The sequence below is a fragment of the Bos javanicus genome, chromosome 5, assembly GCF_032452875.1.
Source record: "Bos javanicus breed banteng chromosome 5, ARS-OSU_banteng_1.0, whole genome shotgun sequence".
Lineage (NCBI taxonomy): Eukaryota > Metazoa > Chordata > Mammalia > Artiodactyla > Bovidae > Bos > Bos javanicus.
Genome location: NC_083872.1, coordinates 83,818,021 through 83,839,534, shown reverse-complemented (window position 1 = coordinate 83,839,534; position 21,514 = coordinate 83,818,021). Strand labels below are relative to the sequence as shown.

General features: G+C 39.8%; 1 protein-coding gene across 2 annotated transcripts in view; it reads right to left on the bottom strand.

Moving 5' to 3' along the window:
• ITPR2 (inositol 1,4,5-trisphosphate receptor type 2) overlaps positions 1-21,514 on the bottom strand; it is a 588,791-nt gene that overhangs the window by 256,314 nt on the left and 310,963 nt on the right. For both annotated transcript variants that reach the window (XM_061417573.1, XM_061417572.1), the window contains exons 35-37: positions 17,995-18,185; positions 11,860-12,002; positions 4,931-5,039 (exon numbers count right to left, since the gene is read on the bottom strand). In XM_061417573.1, coding sequence (XP_061273557.1) covers positions 4,931-5,039; positions 11,860-12,002; positions 17,995-18,185 — 443 coding nt within the window. The remainder of the gene's footprint in view (positions 1-4,930; positions 5,040-11,859; positions 12,003-17,994; positions 18,186-21,514) is intronic.

The window sequence follows — 21,514 nt, the reverse complement described above, 5'->3', positions numbered from 1 at the left end:
CAAAGCAATTTTTGTCATATTCATTCACATTTAAACTGTCCTACATTTTAATCAGCCATAGGTAAGCTCTCCAGTAAAAAGATCATTGTGATGGATTGGGTAATGGCCCTCCCAAAGATGTCCATGCCCTAGCAATAAAAACCTGGGACTGTCACCTTACTTGGTAAAGGAATTTTTCAGGTGTGATTAAGGATCTTGGGATGGGAAGATTACACAGGATTATCTAGCTGGTTCCAATGTAATCACAGTGTCCTTATAAGAGGAAGGCAGGAGGGCAAGAATAAGAGTGGGGGTATAACAATGGAGTCTTTCTCTGTGTATATGTCTGTGTGTGTGTGGGTGTATGTGTGTATGTGAGAGAGAGAGAGAGAAAGAGAGAGAGACAAATAAGGCCAGGGGTGGGGAGGGAGGGTGTTGAAGACACGACAGCTGCTGGCTTTGAAGACAGAAGGAGAAGCCATGAGCCAAGGAATGCAGGAGGCCCCTAGAAGCTAAAAAAGGCAAATAAAATGAATTGTCTCCTGGAGCCTCCAAAAAGAATTCAATTGACATTTTGATTTTAAACTTCAACCTTAAAACTGTAAGATAATAAACATGTGGGTTGTAAACTAATGAGCCACTTGATAAGGATGAAAGAGGAGAGTGAAAAGCTGGCTTAAAACTCAACATTCGAAAAACAAAGATCATGGCATCTGGTCCCATCAGTTCATGGCAAATAGAAGGGGAAAAAGTAGAAACAATGACAGATTTTATTTTCTTGGGCTACAAACCACTGCAGACAGTGACTGCAGCCATGAAATTAAAAGATGTTTGCTCCTTGGAAAAAAGCTATGACAAACCTAGACAGTATATAAAAAGCAGAGACATCACCTTGCCAACAAAAAAGTCCGTATAGTCTGGAGAATCCCAGGGATGGGGGAGCCTAGTGGGCTGCCGTCTATGGGGTCACACAGAGTCAGACAGCAGCAGCAGGAGCATGGCTTTTCTAGTAGTCATGTATGGATGTAAGAGTTGGACCATAAACAAGATTGAGCACCGAAGAATTGATGCTTTCGAACTGTGGTGATTGAGAAGACTCTTGAGAGTCCCTTGGACAGCAAAAAAATCAAACCAGCCAATCCTAAAGGAACTCAACCCTGAATATTAATCAGAAGGACTGATGCTGAAGCTCCAAAACTTCAGCCATGTGATGTGAAGACCTGACTCACTGGAAAAGACCCTGATACTGGGAAAGATTGAGGGAAAGAGGAGAAGGGGACAACAGAAGATGAGATGGTTGGATGGAATCACTGACTCAGTGAACATGTATTTGAGAAAACTCCAGGAGATAGTGATGGACAGGGAAGCCTGGCGTGCTGCAGTTCATGGGGTGGCAGAGTCGGACATGACTTTGACTGAACAGCAATAACAAGTAGGAAACTAACATAGTAACGAAAACACAACCACCTGTTATCCCAGGACAGATAATCAGGATTTTTTCCTGAAAATACATAGTAAGTTGTAAAATAATGGATTTGACCAGCTTCTGAATCTGTTACCCAAGGCCATTTCATCCAGACTGGTGGGCTCTTTAGGTCCCCTCCACTGGCACAGAAAAGGGACCACCAGCCACGTAACGTGGGCCAACTGACAACATGCAGAGATTGTCCATTGCTGTCTCTTTCCCAGCGGAGGTATCTGAATCACTCTGGATCTAATATGCTTTCTAAAAATTTCACATAGGGAGAAAAGTCTTCTCCTTGCACTAGTAGAAATGGTTCTCACTCTACAACATTTATAATTCAAATATTGACTAAGATCTAGAATTCTTTCAGCTACAGTTTTCTTACTCCATCTTTAATAGACACAGAAATTAAGAAATGATATTTATGTAAGTCTCTTTTAGGTTTTTCTTTCTAAGTTAATGACTACATTTCCATATTCCTTAATGTTTAATTCTACATTTCTAAACTTTTATCTATTTTGGATATTGCATTCTACTATATTCTATCTGCTTATGACTTAAAATCCAGCCCCCCCAAACATGTTGGACAAAATATACTAATCTTTCTTAATAGTGATATACATCATTTGCAAAAGTTGTCTGTGATCTGATAAATAAGTTTAGGCAGAGAGGAAGGAGCTCTGGTTTTGGCTGGTTCTGGTTCTGGCCCTGCTGTGTGACCTTGGGTAAATCACACTACCCCTCTGGGTCTCAGTGACATCATCTATAAACCAGCTTGGACTAAATACCCAGATACAATATCTTAAAAAGAGAGGCACCATGGAAGCAACCTAGATGTCCATTAACAGATGAATGGATAAAGCAGTTGTGGTACACATACATAATGGAATATTACTCAGCCATAAAAAGGAAAGCACCTCAGTCAGTTCTAATGAGGTGGATGAACCTAGAACCTATTATACAGAGTGAAGTCAGTCAGAAAGAGAAAGATAAATATATTCTAATGCATATATACAGAATCTAGAAAAATGGCACTGAAGACTTTATTTACAGGGCAACAGTGGAGAAACAGACATAGAAAATAGACTTACGGACATGGGGAGAGGGGAAATGTATGGGAAGAGTAACATGGAAACTTACATTACCATATGTAAAATAGAGAGCCAATGGGAATTTGCTATGTGGCTCAGGAAACTCAAACAGGGGCTCCGTATCAACCTAGAGGGGTGAGGTGGTGAGGGAGATGGGAGGGAGTTTCAAAAAGGAGGGGATACATGTGTATCTATGGCTGATTCATGTTGAGGTTTGACAGAAAACAACAAAGTTCTTTAAAGCAATTATCCTTCAATAAAAAATAAATTAATTAAAAAAAGAGAGAGAGGTACATAGTATTTTGTTAATTCTATTGAGAAAGTATCACTTTTGGAAAAAACAGTTGATAAGTATTCCTCATTAGCTCCTTCACAAAGATAACACTGGGGGTATTGAGGCTTATTTGTATTTTAACAATCCCAATTCCAGATTGGGAAGGCTCAGTGCTGAAAAAGCCTGCAGGACACTGCAGGCACCCTAAGAAGGACAGGTTTCTGGAGGCTAATGGATGAGGAAGGGTAGTGGGGGAGGCAGAGGGGGTCCTGTAATACCCAGTGTGCAAAGCCCCTGAAGGTTCCTGAAAGGCTCTTGTGATCTCCGCAGACACTGACAGGACCCCAGAAGCATGTGAAATGCACTCCGTGGTGGCCCTGAGTAAGCTGTGCCATTGGTCTCCATCTCCCCAGTGCCCAGACACTAGGGCCACCACTTAACAGTTGCTCACGTGAGCTGCCTGAGTGAATGAGCCTAAAGAGCCTCAGCTGACCCCTTCCCTGAGGACCGTGTCCTGGGGGCGCCGTTCACATCATACTTGATGGGAATAGTGTCCCTGGAGCTCTGAAAACAGCAGCCCTGCCTCCCTTCAAGGAGGTCTCAGGGAACTGGGCACCGGTGTTTTCTAGACAAGAGAAGATGAAAGCCTGAGCTAGTTAGTGATGGCCCTAGGAGTGTAAAGGAGACCCAGACAGCAGCATGAATTATTGTACAGTGGTTTGGGAGATGTGCTGAAATTCTCCTGACTAGTCACAGTAAAATCTTGCCTGACTTCTTTCCTAGTTTCCTTTATAGTAATTCAATAATCATCTATTATATAAAATTGAAAGGCTTATCACATATCTTCTGTTAAGCACAAATAACTGTTATCATAAACTTCATTCATCTGTAAAAAATTCATATGACCTCATTTTTTCCACTTTAGGATCTGATACTTCAGCCAATATCAAACAATCTATAGCAATAGTTTGAAGTACCAAAGGAGAAAGAAACAAAAAGTCCCAAGGAATTCTATGTATTGTTTTTAAGAACATATCATATAGTCAAAGTTATAAGCATATTTCTTGAGTCCTATGCTACAGCGACATTTGTTAAAACTGTATTGACCACCTGTATTTTATTAATGTTTCCCAAATATAGTTTAAAGGATGATGAGAACTAATGCAATGCAAAAGTCATTTTGATTACTGAAGCAAACAACTGATTCAAATGCTGTATTTTGAAGCTATCCCCCCTTCTATTAATATCCAAGATTCCACTGCAATTCTTTTCTACCAAAATATGTTAAGAAAAAATCTACCACTACGATCTTTTTGGAATTAGATAGCATATACATAAATAAAAATAAAATCTTTCCTTAAACATACCAGATAATTAATATTTACAGAAACAGAACAAAAAATTATTAAGGAGCATGTTATAAATTATGTTTGATACCTAACATAAAAGTAAACAGTAAAGGTAGCTAGCTAAAAAAACCTACATTAGATTTATATTTTATATTTAAGTGTATCTATCACCTTGGGTATTAAACATGCTGCCAGCTATCTCTTAATGAGCATCTGAGCTGTCATTTTTAATAACAGACTGACAATTATTATCTATAAGTTGATATTCCCTGAAAATCATCTGTGCAATATTTAGTATAGTTAAGAATAGAAACTTACAGTCCCATTTATTTAAAAAAGTATTATTTTATAATACTGGGTATAATATTATAGAAAATGACATGAACATATATGTACAATGAAAAATCAACATATTCCAAAATGCACAGAGCATTTAAATTCACAGCAGAACTTGGTACAAAATCTTAATAATGCTTAAGAAAGATCATTTGGTCCATTGACACTATATGAGAAAAAATACATATTCATGACAAAATATAATAATAACAAATAAACCAAACACTTGGGCCATTCTAATCTTAGTTACTTCTCAAATCAAAAGTAAACATTAAGAGATGAATAACATAAAAACTCAAATTATCTAATTCATCTAAGTACACACACTATTAATATGTAATACAAATAATCATATAATAGCCTATTGTAACTTATTCATTATAGTATTCTAGAAATTCTATTTTATTTTCAAATAGCAAGAAAAAAATTTAAATACCTCTTCCACAAAGCTGTCTTTCTTCTCTAGCATTTCTCGTAAAGTCTGAAGAATTTTAATGCACAATTTTTCTTCTTTTTCCATCAGTTTCTTTGTATGATTAATCAACCTTAAAACAAAACATTAAGCCTTAATAGGACAGTAATTTCTCTTTAAGTTAATATAATAGCATCATATACCAGAGGGAAAAAATAATCACACCATTATTTTAGAGTATAAAGCAACTAGATACATGTCATCAAAGTTTTAAAATTACATTTCAGCTTATAAACTTTGTATTATAAAACTTTTGCTTTATAGTCAGTATACCCCAGTGCTTCTCAAGTTTATTCAGGTAACATACTTTTAGTGGGACACAATACTCTAAAAAGACCAATGAAACGCTGATTATCTTCAAGTCTATCATGTGAACTAAAACAAGTTTATTAGGAAAGAAATACGAATATCTGCAGTATAGTACACTTTATTATATTATACCATACTTTATTATTTTCCATGTAGTATATCACAGTAACTATATAATTGCAGCATACAACACTGGAGCCTTAGCACTAATGGGATGCTTCCAGTTTCCGCTAATAATAACTGCTATTTTTCACTGCTAGGGCTTGGTAGAAATTGGCAGTTTTAGTGATTAGAAGCAAAAAAAAAAAAAAAAGTAAATTCAAGATAGCCTATCCATTTACTATTTTTGCTATAATTTGGGCAAAGATTCTAATTAATTTTACAGTGGTGACCTCTGCAGTGGAGTTCTGTCAAGAGAAATATTTGAGGTCACAGTTATATAACATCTCCAAGAACTCAGAATCAAATAAGATGCTGAGAATCATAATTTACAGCTTAGCATACACAACTCATGTTGTTAAAAAGCTGGTTCTCAAAACAACCCCATGAGATATGTCCTCCTAGAAGAAAACAAAACCATGTAGAATATAATGGAATGATCTGATTTCAGTGACATAACGGGAATCCTATGGGACAGAGCCCCGAGGAAAAGTGAGCTTTCACTAGATAGCAGCTAGTCAGTGCTTATCAAGTGTCAGCATGAAGCATGAGCACTTTCCATGAATTTTCTCCACTTATCCTCACAGCAAGCCAAAGTCATATGTGAGGTTCTGTTAACAGGCTAATTTTGCTAATGAGAAAACAGAGACCCAAAGAGGTAAAGCAACTTTCCTCCGGTTACACAAGTGTTAAGTTGTGGGATCTGGAAATAGACCAGGTCTATCTGACTTCCAGTACTCATATATGGATGTGAGAGCTAGACTATAAAGAAAGCTGAGCACCAAAGAATTGATGCTTTTGAACTGTGGTGTTGGAGAAGACTTTTGAGAGTCCCTTGGAATGCAAGGAGATCAAACCAGTCCATCCTAAAGGAAATCAGTCCTGAATATTCATTGGGAAGACTGATGCTAAAGCTGAAACACCAATACTTTGGCCACCATGCAAAGAACTGATTCATTGGAAAAGACCCTGATGCTCGGAAAGATCGAAGGCAGGAGGAGAAGGGGACAATAGAGGATGAGATGGTTGGATGGCATCACTGACTCGATGGACATGAGTTTGTGCAAGCTCCAGAGCTGGTGATGGACAGGGAAGCCTGGCTTGCTGCAGTCCATGGGTTCGCAAAGAGTTGGACATGACTGAGTGACTGTACTGAACTGAACTGAACCTGACTTCAGAGTCAAAATTCTGAAGCACCACTCTGTGGAGATAGGACATCCCTCCACTGATGAAGGGAGTCCTAGGTTATACACAGCTGCGTCTTACAAGAAGTTAGAGCAGAGAGAAAGGCAAAAGTCATAAACTGGACTAAGAAGCCATTACATTTTGTTGGGGAGCTGCCTAGGGCTGACCAGAGAAGGTTTCAGAAACAATGTAACATTTAACTATGAAGATTTCACCTGGCAGGAAACAGTGGAGAGAAGTGATTTCAAAGGGAATGGAAAAAAGGGCAGAGGCAGAAAAGCTGATGTCATGTCCAGGAAATAAGTATACTCTAGCTGCCAGCTGACAGTTAAAGACATGGAAAAGGAGACTGTAAAAAGTGCAGTCTGAAAAGAACGAACTGGGAATATGATGCTAAAGAGTCTGGAATTTATAGAAAATAGAGAACCACTGTGTTAAAGGAGCTGTATGATCCTCCCTACCTGTTAAAAAGATGGCAGTGGGAACAAGGGCATGGAAGCGTGAGAACAAGTAAGAGATGAACAGGGCACAAGATGGGGAAAGGGCATAAGAAGCAATACAGAAATAAAATAGCCATGACCTGGCAAACAATGGCATACAGGAAGTGGAAAAACAAAAGGAAGGGAGAGCACAGATGCCTAAAATGTATGAGTTGGGTTAGTAGATAGGCAATGATAGTTTTAAATGACACCTATTTCATGTTGGGAAGGAATAGTGATTTCCTCTTAGACATGTTACATCTGGGCAGGGCACTATATGTTCATGTGGTCAGGCACATTTGTTGGTCGAAAGTTCTCCTGCTGCTGCTGCTGCTGCTGCTGCTAAGTCACGTCAGTCGTGTCCGACTCTGTGCGACCCCATAGACGGCAGCCCATTAGGCTCCCCCATCCCTGGGATTCTCCAGGCAAGAACACTGGAGTGGGTTGCCATTTCTTTCTCCAATGCATGAAAGTGAAAAGTGAAAGTGAAGTCGCTCAGTCGTGTCCGACTCTTAGCGACCCCATAGACTGCAGCCTACCAGGCTCCTCTGTCCATGGGATTTTCCAGGCAAGAGTACTGGAGTGGGGTGCCATTGCGTTCTGGCAAGAAACAAAAACCTGCCTCTCTGAAAGAGAGGTATTCAGTCTTTTTTTTACAGACTGTACTATCCATAGCTGCTCAGTCATGTCTTACTCTTTATGACCCCAGGGACTGTAGCCTGCCAGGATCCTCCGGACATGGGGATTCTCCAGGCAAGAATACTGGAGTGGGTTGCCATGTCCTCCTCTGGGGGATCTTCCTGACCCAGGGATTGAACCCAGGTATCCTGCATTGTGGGCAAATTCTTTACCATCTGCGCCACCAGGGAAGCCCAAGAATACTGGAGTGGGTAGCCTATCTGTTTTCCAGGGGATCTTCCTGACCCAGGAATCGAACCAGGGTCTCCTGCATTGTAGGCGGATTCTTTACCAACTGAGCTACCAGGGAAGCTCATGAAAATCATTTGGTAGACACTGTAAATTTCTTTTGACATTTTTCTCTCTTAGGCTATTTCTATTTTCTTTAATTCTTTAGATAAAATATTTAATTCACTGGCCTGGCGTGCTGCGATTCATGGGGTCGCAAAGAGTCAGACACGACTGAGCGACTGAACTGAACTGAACTGATTTGAAAATATTGGTGGGAATAAATGAACACTTGCTTGGTATTTATACAAAGCATTCATCTATCAAATAATGTTTGGTTGAATTAGATCATTTGGCTTTCAAATTTTTTCTGTATCTAAGTAAAGAGTAAGTTTCACAAAACAATTCACCATACAAATACATGAATGTGAGTGTATTTATACAATGATTGCAAAAAGTTACCTTTATTATATGAGATGCATGCTGATATTTTATATTCTTTCCCAAATTTTTTTACAAATCAATGGTTTCCTCTTCATAAGTCACATCCCATAATTTGGGAAACATTAAGCTTCTCCTTCATAAGGGAGGAGTAAGTGTGGATATTAATGAACTACATGCACCCACCATAAAAGCCAATACTCACAATGACCTATTTTTTTCTCCCTCACTGCATGTGACTAATGTGAAATCTGGTCCTTTCCTGGGGGTTAGCCCTGACATTCTCCAGCAGACCCATCTGACTCAACAAGTTCCAATAATTCAATTCATCTGAGGAAGTCAGAAGCCCCACTTAAGACCTACAGCAATTAACAATGTTGGATTCTAATTTTATTATAATAGATATCCTTACAAATAAAACTCTTGGCTCTTCCCAGAATTATGCAAGAAGTAAACAGATATCCCCGAGCCTCAAGCCATGCTACAATCACTCGCATACAACTGCATAAAAATCCTTTCTCTAACCACTAAACTACGTGTGACTTTCTCTTCCTCCATCCGAATGTAGGACCTGTGATACATTCTCAGTATCATGGCATTCTGCTTCTCTCCTTTGAAGTGAAGTGAAGTGAAGTGGCTCAGTCATGTCCGACTCTTTGCGACCCCATGGACTATAGCCGACCAGGCTCCTACGTCCATGGGATTCTCCAGGCAAGAATACTGGAGCGGGTTGCCATTTCCTTCTCCAGGGGATCTTCCCGATCCAGGGATTGAACCCAGGTCTCCCGCATTGCAGGCAGACACTTTAACCTCTGAGCCACCAGGGAAGCCCCTCTCTCCTTTGAATTTACCTAATATTGCAACAGACTTGCTTCATCTTCAGCACAGGTCAATATTTTCTTGACATTTTGAGTTACTTTACATCACCTTCTCACGCACCTATATCCTTAAGTTCTAGACCAGAATTTTATTTGAGATCGTTGAAATGTTCTATAACTGTGCTGTCTTAGTTGTTGGCCAGTAGCTACCTAGGGCTACTGAGTATTTAACATGTGGCAAATGTTGACTGAGGGACTAAATATTTTATCTGTGTTGTAATGAATTTAAACGTTCATATTAATAGCCATGTAGAGTTATCATATTGACACTAATTCTTGACACTGAATCAGCAAACTCTTTTTCTCTAGGGCAAAAGAGTAAATAGCTTAGGCTCTGGAGGCCATGCAGACTAGGCCACTAGTCAGTTCTGCTGTAATAGTATGAAAGTAGCCACTGATGACAATACGTAAATGAATGTACATGGCTGTGTTTCAATAAAACTTTAGTTGCAAAAATTATCAATGGCTTGTGGGCCAGAATTTGCCAATCACTTGTCTAGACTATCAAGCCTCTGGGATATAGCTATAGCATCATATGAATATCCTAGAGTTAAAATTCTCACGTTTATTGCCTACTTTTTAACCTATGTTATATATACGTTGATAGGGAGCCTGGTGGGCTGCCATCTATGGGGTCGCACAGAGTCGGATACGACTAAAGCAACTTAGCAGAAGCAGCAGCATATTCATGGGAGATAAAGTATATTTGACAAAGACCCTATTTTTATACTAGACAACACCTCTACTTTTTTTTTTTTCCAGTGGCTTCCACAGTCAGCAGTTTGCAGACACTCTAGACCCTTCATTTAAAAATGCTTATTAGAAGGCTGCTTAGTGCCCACACAAGTCCATTCTTCCCAAGCTTCTTAAGATACAGTGATCAAGAGTAAAGAATTCCTGATTCTGGCCATAATGGAGAAACTCCACCTGCTCTTCAACATGACCCCTGTAGTCAGTTCTTCTCACCCCATACCTCGTTTTCTCTCCCCAAATCCCAACTTTAACTGGTAAAAGAAAGAAACACACTTCCTGTGTCCCCTCATCAATTTCTGCCTCACTATGTCACAGTCAATAGAGGAGGCTTTGAGATCATTTTAGCCATATTCTCAACCATACAGAAGAGGCTGTGACAAATAATGGTCAAGGGGGTTGCAGCTTCTTCTGATCCTTCATCCAGGTTCTCTCCCCAAGGAGACCATGTACCTCTGCCTGGCCATCTTGAGTCAACATGCAGTTACTTGCACAAATCATTCAGTGAAGGGTCCTCAACATTAAGATGCATCTTTCTGGAGCTACCTAAAACTTTGTCTCACAACTGCTTATATTTCCTTGAGAATTTCTCCTTTACCATTAAAATGAAAATATTCTAGGATAACATACCCACTGCAATAGACCTGACAATACCACAAAAATGCTAAGAGAAATACATAAATGAAAGAGCTTTAGATGAGCATCATCAAAGCAGCATGGCTGAGTGCCAGGTCGAGACTTAACAGCTGGTTACCGAAGCACACCTGGGCCACTCTGATGCTGGGAGGGATTGGGGGCAAGAGGAGAAGGGGACGACAGAGGATGAGATGGCTGGATGGCATCACTGACTCGATGGACGTGAGTCTGAGTGAACTCCGGGAGTTGGCGATGGACGGGGAGGCCTGGTGTGCTGCGATTCATGGGGTCACAGAGTCGGACACGACTGAACGACTGATCTGATCTGAAGACTTTGAATTCAAATTACTGTGTTTAAAGTCATTTGACATATTTATTTTCTTTGTTGTTATACTACTAACTGTATGCATTTTATTTTCATTTTATTTTAAAGTTATGTAAAATCAAGTCTGTAATGAAAATATATTGAAAGATCTCAGCTCTTATACAAAATATATTCAGATAAGTTTAACTTTCATCCTAATCACATCTACCTTCCATCCTCATATGAAGTAATTATCACAGTGGCCTTTATTGTTTAGGCTTCCATCATTGTTTTTTAATGATAGCAGATAAATATATGAATATGTATTATATATCCTCATTTCTTTCATTAAATAAATAGTAACATACAAAAAAAAAATAAGTAAATAAAATGAGGCCCAATCTCTCAGAGCATTTGTACAGATAACAATGGGTAAGCGTACACAGGACAATAGCCCACATAGTAAGACCTCAATAAATGCTAGTTCCCTTTCCCTCCTCTTTCTCTTAAGGAAAATCAATGACCTTAAACTGAAATCTTTTAAAAGTTTACACCATAGAGCTATAGAAAGGACTCATAATCAAGATATTCTTTTATGTGATATTTTTGTGCCCAATGATACACTTCATTTTCAGTAAATGTTAATAAGTATGATAACCTGAAAATCACCAAAAACCAAATTTCCATTGAATCACACTAATGATTTCGGAAGTACACTTGCAGGGATTTTAGACGCTTCGCATGCTCTGTGGACTGTCGTGAGGCACCAGCAGCGTCAGAAAGCAGGCACGTCAGAGGCAGGCTCAGCGCGGCAGCACCTGCAGCATCTCGGCTGTACCCACTTACTTCGACATGAAAGCGCCACATCTTATTCTCGCATCGCTTCCCTCGGGAAACAGCAGTTCTGGGCTGTACAACACATCAACCAACACTGAGAATTCAGCCTGCATCATCGGGCTGAATTGTTGCTCCAAGGAGGCCACTACATCCTAAGGAATAAAGCACAAGAGAAGACATGTGAAGACCTGACTCAGATTTCATCCTTTAAAAATACGACAAGCTTATGAATACTAACTAGAAATGAGATGTGGGACTTTCAGAGAAGAGGTGCCCTACTTGCCAAAGCACTGGATGCATGTGCTTTAAGCAGAGGCTGGCTTTCTGTCTGAACACTTCCTGGATCTCCTTTTTCATTTATATGATAAAGGAGGAGTGGGTAGCTATAGCTTTCTAGGAATATACAGGAAAGATAAAAAGTCAGTAAAGCCACTGCTACAAGTACTGCAGTGTCTGGGACTGTAATACAGATAGTGCAAAAGTGAAAGTGAAAGTCTCTGTCATGTCCAACTCTTTGCGACCCCATGGACTAAACAGTCCATGGAATTTTCCAGGCCAGAATACTGGAATAGGTAGCCATTCCCTTCTCCAGGGGATCTTCCAGACCCAGGAATTGAACCTGGGTCTCCTGCATTGCAGGCGGATTCTTTACCAACTGAGCAACCAGGGAAGCCCACAGACAGTACAGGTATTCATCAAATTGGAGTTAGAGTATGCTCAGGGAACAGCTAAAAAAGACTTCATATGTGTCACTGGTCACCTGAAACTGACCATTTTTTTCCAGTGGGGGGAATTCCCTGATATATTACCTGAAGCAGTATTAGTACTACACAAGGGTTCGATGACATTTAGTAGTATTTCAAATTATACTTTTTGACAGACACTATTGATCATCTACCAGTAGCCTTTCCTTATCCTTTTCCTTGCTAACAGAATCTCCATGTTTTTTCTCAGTCAGGCAATAACACTGTCAGGGAGAGGAGCCCCTGCCCGCCTCCCCTAGGGTCAAGGTTGATTGGTTTCCCCTGCCAACAACTGGTTAGGAGTGATTCTGTGACACAATCTTGGCCAATAAGACATCAAGTGAAGTCTGCTGAGTGTGAGGGTGTGTATGGAGTTGGGGAGTGGGCAGGGCAGATTCTTTAGAAACTATCTATGGCTTCTAAGATAGCCTCAGAGTGTGAAAATTCAAAATACAAGGCAGACCTCAAAGGACCTTTGAAAACCAGCCTTAAGCTGAAAGTCAACAGACTAATGGTGGTTGAGAACCTGACCAATGAAGCTACTGAATTAAACACCTCAGGAAGAGCCCTAGTTTCAGACTTCTTGAGTGTGAAAAAATATATTTTTTATTATTTAAGCCACTTTTTGCTGTCAATTATAGCTGAAAGCAGTCAACTGACATGTTTCTTAAATTAAGTATAAGCAATGATAATTTATTGAACATTATTTAATGATGAAAGCCTCCCCTTTTTGTTTTAAAATTAACTAAGAAAACAAACAAAAAAAAAGCAAACACTCACATCACGCAATACTTTATTTGCCCATAACTGTAGCTTTATTCTGTTAAGCAGAAAACTAACTGCCAATTGCTTATTGTTACTCTCAGCATATACTTTTAAGTTATTTTCTTCCTGGTAGTCTCTTGATTTCTTATGACTAGATTTCAGGAGTTAACTTTTGTTTAACTCTTTCCTTCCCTTTTAGCAAAAGTGATCATTTCTCCTTCAATTACTAAATAAGTTTTCTGAGAAATTCCTCATAATAGTTGAGAGAGACTACCAGGGAGGAAAAAAAAATCACATAAACGGAAACTAGATATTATACAAAGGCGGGAAGAGAATATGGTTATCAAATGTGACCACAGTTACCGTAGTTAAGAAAACATCACTAAAACATACCTCTCTTTCAGATTACCTCTCGACTTCATTTCATTCTCTAAACAAACTGTGTCCAGGCATCTATGATGTGAGTCTTTATCTCCTATTTCGATCATGGGTCAACTACATAATCTCTTTAATTCATTGTTTCCCCAATGTGAAAACCCAGGATAATGATACTAGCAATTACACAGGCTTGCTGTGAGGATTAAAAGTAAATACATACAGTAGCCTCTACAATGTTTTGTAATAACCCTATAATGGAAAATAATCTGAAAAATGATCACTGATATACACCTGAAGCTAATACAACACTGCAAATTAACTATGTGAAATAGTTGCTTAGTCATGTCCAGTTAGCACTTTGGGACCCCATGGACTGTAGCCCAACAGACCCCTCTGTCCATGGAAATCTCCAGGCAAGAATACCGGGGTGGGTTGCCATTCCCTTCTCCAGGGGATCTTCTGGACCCAGGGATGGAAACCAGTTCTCCTGCATTGCAGGCAGATTCTTTACCGTCTGAGCCACCAGGGAAGCTCTCACTATCCCCCAAATTAACTATGCTTCATTTTAAAAATGGCTTAAAAAACTAAAAAAGAAGAAACAGTCTCTAACATGTAGTGGCCACTCCTTAATGTTAGTAATCATTGAATACCAGTTAGCTGCAATCACCACCATGTTGCTAAATTCAGTGGTTACTTTTCTGTCCTCATCTTACCTAAGCATTTTACACACTGTTCCTGATTCGTCAAACACCTTCTACTCTTGGTTCTGTAACATCACATTTTTCCTTGCTTTCCATCTATGTCCTGACTACTCCTTTACCAAATTCCTGGTCCTTTCTCTTCTACATCTACAGTTTCTTGTGAGGAACCTCATGAAATTGCATGGTTTTGACATCATATATATGCTGAAAATTCCCACATTTATATTTCCTGCATTGATATCTTTCCAAACCACCCCAGACCCATACATCCGTCAGTCTGTTTGACACATCCATATAGATACTGACATAGGCATCTCACACTTAAGATTCTCCATACAGAATCTCTTGATTCCAACTCTCCCATCCTTCCTTACCTTAGCAAATGATCTAATCATATTATACCAAGGCTCATCCTTGATTTCTCTTTCCAACATCCCACAACTCTCCCATCCATCCACCAAGCCCCAATGGCTCTAGGACCAACTGTATCCAAAATTTATTATCTTCATTGCTATCACTACCCCTTTAAGCCAAGCCACCATTACCTTTTACCTGAATTAATGCAATGACTAATGAACTAGACTCATTGCTTCTGTCTGGACCCGATAGTCAATTCACCACTCAAAATCCACAGTGTTTTTTTTAAAGGTAAACCAAGTCATGCCTATTTTCTGCTAAAAATCCCCAATGATTTTCCAACACATTTAGAATAAAGCCAAACACTTTATCATGCATGGCAGTCTCTACGTGATTTGGCTACTTATTTCATAATACTGTCTTCCTTTGCTCCCATCTGCTCCAATGGGATTCTCTTGGTTTCTCAAATCCCTAACCTCATTCCTGCCAAAGCATCACTGCATTTACTCTTCCTTTCCCATAAAGCTCCAGACTTTTCCTCCTCATTTGGGTGTCAACGTCTCTTCAGTGGAGAAGCACTCCCTCACTACAGGATCACTCTCCCAGTGACTCTCCATCATACTGTTATCATGATTTATTCACAACAGTTTTAATTATCTAACATTATATCATTTACTTAATGGGTTACAATGCATTTTCCATGAGGACACAGACCTCATGGTTCTATCTCCAGTACTTAACACAGTGGCTGGTACAGTGTTCATCAAATATATATTTATCCAATGAATGTAACTGACTATGCTGAAATAAGTTGAAAGCATGCCCTCTCTATGCTGGTTGACATGACAATCTCTCCTCTGAAATGTCTGCTCCCCTGTCTCTCATAAACCTGCTTGCCTCCTTTCTGACTGTGCCTTTTTTCCCTCATTTTATTTGGCCATTCTGCAACTTCTGGCAGCCTAAAAAAATGTTCTTTGTTTTTCCTATCACTATACTCTTTCTTTTCAGAGAAGGCAATGGCGCCCCTCTCCAGTACTCTTGCCTGGAAAATCCCATGGACAGAGGAGCCTGGTAGGCTGCAGTCCATGGGATCGCTAGAGTAGGACTGAGCGACTTCACTTTCACTTTTCACTTTCATGCATTGGAGAAGGAAATGGCAACCCACTCTAGTATTCTTGCCTGGAGAATCCCAGGGACAGAGGAGCCTAGTGGGCTGCTGTCTATGGGGTTGCACAGAGTTGGACACAACTGAAGCGACTTAGCAGCAGCAGCAGCATACTCTTTCTTTTAGCAACACCAACCAACTCTTACCTCCAAATATAGACCTACTTTCCAGTACATTCAGTAGCCAATAAATCTAATTCACTGTGTGTTCAATGAGCACAACCAACATCCTATTACTGTATTCTCTCCTTCCTTCTGACAGTCCAGGGTCTATAATGTTACCTAGTCTCCAATCATCATGCCTCTTCAATGTCCCTCATGCTCCCTCTCTATCTCCATCTAAGAAGCAACAGGTCTGTTGACCTTGCCTTCATTTTTTTTTATAATTTTATTTATTTAGTTAGTTATTTTTGGCTTTGCTGGGTCTTCATTGCTGTGCACGGGCTTTCTCTAGGTTGTGTCAAATGGGGGCGACTACATTCATCTATTAAAATTCTGAATCTTCACCAAGTAATCTACTCATTACCTCTTATAATATTTATTCCAGTTCATGTTGTGACCATTCTCCATGCCAAAAACTTTCCTCAAGCCATACTCCAGTTTGTGCCATGACATCTTTCACTGGTTATGTGAGTGGGAAGGTATCTCCTATGGGCCGAATTATGTCCCTCTCAAAATTCATATGATAAAGCCCTAATCCTGGTGCTTTGATGCTTCCCAGATGGTGTTAGTGGTAAAAAAAAAAAAAAAAAAAATCTACCTGACAATGCAGGAGATGCAAGAGATGTGGGTTCAATCCCTGCGCCAGGAAGATCCCCTGGAGAAGGGAATGGCAACCCACTCCAGTATTCTTGCCTGGGAAATTCCATGGGCAGAGGAGCCTGGCAGGGCTGCAGCCCACAGGGCCGCAAAGACGGACACGACTGAGTGGCTGAGCACACAGCACATACACAGCGATGCTTCAGAATGTGACTATATTTGGAGTCAGGGCCTTTAAAGAGGTAATTCAAGTAAAATGAATTCATATTGAGGGGCTCTACTTCGAAATGACCGGTGGCCTTACAAGAAGCAATCAGGACAGAGAAGTGTGTGCACAGAGGGAAGACCACATGAGGGTACGGTGGCACGCATGCCACCTGCAAGCCAAGGAGACAGACCGCCCAAGAAAACAAAGCTGCCAGCGCCTTGGTCTTGAATTTCTAGCTCCAGAGCTGTGAGAAAGAAATTTCTGTCGGTTAAACCACCCAGGCTGTGGTATTTCGTGATGGCAGTCTGGGTAGATTAATACAATGCCTCTCTTTACTCAGTGTCCCAGAATGTCCAGGCCAAACACAGGAGTGGGATACTATGCAAATAATTTGGGAGTAAAGGTGCTCACACCATTCTCATCAAAGAAGTATAAAAGGATATTGAGACATGAACTGAAGCAAGGTTGTGAAATACTTATTACATGGGTCTTTACAGTAAATTATTCCACAAAATGTATTACAGTTATTATTTTGATATTAAGACCCATTACCTCACTGTCTGCTGCTGCTAAGTCGCTTCAGTCGTGTCCGACTCTGTGCGACCCCAGAGACGGCAGCCCACCAGGTTCCCCTGTCCCTGGGATTCTCCAGGCAAGAACACTGGAGTGGGTTGCCATTTCCTTCTCCAATGCATGAAAGTGAAAAGTGAAAGGGAAGTCGCTCAGTCGTGTCCGACTCTAGCGACCCCATGGACTGTAGCCTACCAGGCTCCTCCGTCCATGGGATTTTCCAGGCAAGAGTACTGGAATAGGGTGCCATTGCCTTCTCCAACCTCACTGTCAGAGCACATTAAATAATACCTACTCAAAAAGAAAAAAAGAAAAAGACTCCCAACAACTTCTATCTGGAAGCAATGTTTTAAAAAGGATAATGTTGGTTGGACATTGGAAAGCAAAGCCTTGTACCCAACTAGAATTTAATAGTTTTAACCATAGTTTATTTATGTGGTCACATATATTAAAATTATAATTTAGAAAATATTAATGTCATTTCATGCTCTTATTGTACCTGTAACTTTTCAATAATATTTCTGTAATCCCAAGAAGGCCCTCCAAGAGCTTCCTTAAAGCGTGGTCCAGAGCGAGCTGATAGTCTCCAGCCCATGGCCGCTCTCTGCACCATATTTGAATGACTCTTCAAGAAAAGAGTATTCACTTGGCTGTCCAAATCCACTGGAATGGCAATTCCACGATTCTTTGCTGAAAAAGAAAGATTTAAACACTTTCCTCTTAATTTGAGTAAAGTTACTTGACTGGTATCAAAACAATTAAGATAGAACAAATACAAAAGAAAAAAATGAGACAAATTCTGATATGTAATGTAAAGCATGCTGATTATAGTTAGCCATACTAGAGCATATATTTGAAAGTTCCTAAGAGAGTAGATCTTAAATGTTCCCATTTTAAGAAAAAAAATTATGACTGTGAGATTGTTAACTAAATTTATTATAGTAATCATTTCACAATATATACATATATCACTGACAATATTATATGCCAATTATATCTCAATGAAATGGGGGAAAAAAGAAAACTATCAAACCTTCAAGTTCTGCCATTAAATTATTTTACACAACTACAAAAGTGTTTAACTTGAAAGTGTCTCAGTTCTTAAGACCAATGACTAAAATAGACTCATTAAATATTCAAGAACTTATTTGATTTCTTGATGATTAATGTTTAAAATATACTTTATACATCATCAATATGGGAAAACACTGTATAACAATCATATATATTTGTACCTTCCTAGATGCAGAAGACAATTAAAAAGCAGGCAGAAAATACATGACAAAATCCTGACAGTCCATTTTATAAATATAATTCTTCTGTATATGTGTATGCACACCCATGTAAAATGCACAAAACTGCATATGGTAAAACATCTTAGACAAGAAATTAAAAAATTGAAAAGTATGAGAAAATATGCATTGGAAAATAGTACACAGTACATGTTCTTCTTTCCAAGATCCACTGAAATTTATATTTTAATAGACATAGTCTTCCCTGGTGGCTCAGCTGGTAAAGAATCTCCCTGCAATGGAGGAGACCCAGGTTCAATCCCTGGGTTGGGAAGATCCTCTGGAGAAGGGAATGGCTACCCATTCCAGTATTCTCGCATGGAGAATTCCATGGACAGAGGAGTCTGGTGGGCTACAGTCCATGGGGTCGCAAAGAGTCAGACATGGCTGAGGAACTAACACTTTCACTTTCATTTCATATCACAATACTGAAAAACAAGATTGCTTGCCAGAAAAAAATACAGAAATGTTGAAGTATTTTTGCAAACAAAATGAAGATGAGATTCATCCATCAGAGAAAGAAGAGAAGAAATTGCTCTGCAAGAGATTAGAGTTAGAACAGGCCTTCCTAGGTTCCCAGCCAAACAGTACATAGAGTGGAGATGGGAGGTGGGATAATCAGCTGGCAACTCCAGAAAGAACATCTGAATAGCTGGGAAGTTTAGGCCCTCCTCTCTCTGACAAGTATAAACAGAGTGACAAGCAGCAGAGGCTTTTACCCAGAGGATAAAGTTAGAGAAATGCAGAAATGTTCTCTCAAGAAACAAGAATACCTGCCTGGAGAAGATGCCAAATGAAGGTGTTAGAGATTGACAGAGAAGCTGAATAGGGCTGGAAGTAACTTCAAAGATCCTGATCAAATAAGAAGAAGAATGCAGGGGAGAGGAGGGGTTACCCCAGTAAAAAGAGAAAATATATTAAAGATTTCAACCCATAAGGAAAAACCTCCTGATTTTAACACTTGTTAGTACTTCCAGCTTGTTTTCTCTTCCTCTCTCTCTCTCTCACACACACACACACACGTACACTCCAAGAAAGCCTGTGTATCATTTTGCGGGGGGGCTTCCCTGGTGGCTCAGATGGTAAAGAATCTGCTTATAAAATGCAGGACACCCAGGTTCATTTCCTGAGTGAGGAAGATACCCTGGAGAAGGGAATGGCTACCCACTCCTGTATTCTTCCCTCACCCAGAATTCAGCGTAAGCCTTGTCATTTACATGAGAAAGCTATTAGAGAAACAGACTCTCAAAACTGCAGTGGAAGCCCATGCAGGTCATTTATGGATCTCTGTAACTATGACATACCACCACGAGTCACAGGGAAAAGCAAGAACACTGAGGACAGCCCTGGGACTTCCCTGAGGCTCCACTGGTTAAGGGTCTGCCTTGCAGCGTGGGGGACACCAGTTTGATCCCTGGTCCAGGAAGATTCCACGTGACTCGGAGCAACTAAGCCCATGTGCCACAGCTACTGAGCCTGCTCGCCTAGAGCTGTGCACTAGAGGAAACTGGTGAGAAGCAACAAAAACCCACAACAGCCAACACGTAAATAAATATTTTTTAAAAGAGAAAAACAAATATGACATATTAATGTGTACATGTGGAATCTAGAAAACTGGTAACTGATCTTGTTTGTAAAACAGAAATAGAGGCACAGATGTAGAGAACAAACGTACGGACACCAAATGGGAAAGGGAGTGAGATGAATCGGGAGACTGGGATTGATACATATTCACTTCTAGGAATAAAACAGACTATCTAATGAGAACCTACTGTACAGCTCAGGGAACTCTACTCAGGGCTCTCTGGTTACCTAAACGGAAAGGAAATTCAAAAAAGAGAGGGTATTTATATACGTACAGCTGATTCACTCTGCTGTACAGTAGAAACTTACACAACACTGTAACGCAAGAATACTCCAATAAAAACTAATTAAAACAAAGAATAACTAGCCCCAGTGAAAATAGAAATGATTCAGGGAATCACACACAAAAAAAACATTCAAATAATTATAGTTATTGTCCTCAGAAAATGTGAGCACACACCACATTCAAAAAAATAGAAAATAAAAATAAAGCAATCTTGGAAATTAAAATGATTGTATAGATTGTACAAAAGAAATTTCAAAATTGGCTGTAAAAGAAAGGAATAAGGACCCCCTGGTGGCTCAGGTGGTAAAGAATCCACCTGCAGTGCAGGAGACCCAGGTTTGATCCTTGGGTTGGAAAGATTCCCTAGAGAATGGAATGGCTATCCACTCCAATATTCTTGCCTGGAGAATTCCATGGACACAGTAGCCTGGCATGCTACAGTCCATGGCATTGCAAAAAGTCAGACACGATGGAGCAACTAAATAACACTTTGATAACTGGGAAAGTGAAGGAATCTTCCACAACACAAAGCATAAAAGAGTCAAAGGGACAATATACAGAAGATGAAAAGATAGAAATACTTTGTAAAAAAAGAATTAGTACATCTAGAATTACTGTGGTGCTAAATGGAATAAGTATCTGTTATGTAGAAAATTCACTCATGTGAAAAGACTTGAAGATTCATAATATAGATGAAGTATTATAATAGACCATATTTTAAATAAAATGTGTGAGTGTCAGTCGCTCAGTCGTGTCCGACTGTTTTGCGACCCCCTGGACTGTGGCCCACCAGGCTCCTTGGTCCATGGGATTCTCCAGACAAGAATACTGGAGTGGGTTGCCATTTCCTTCTCCAT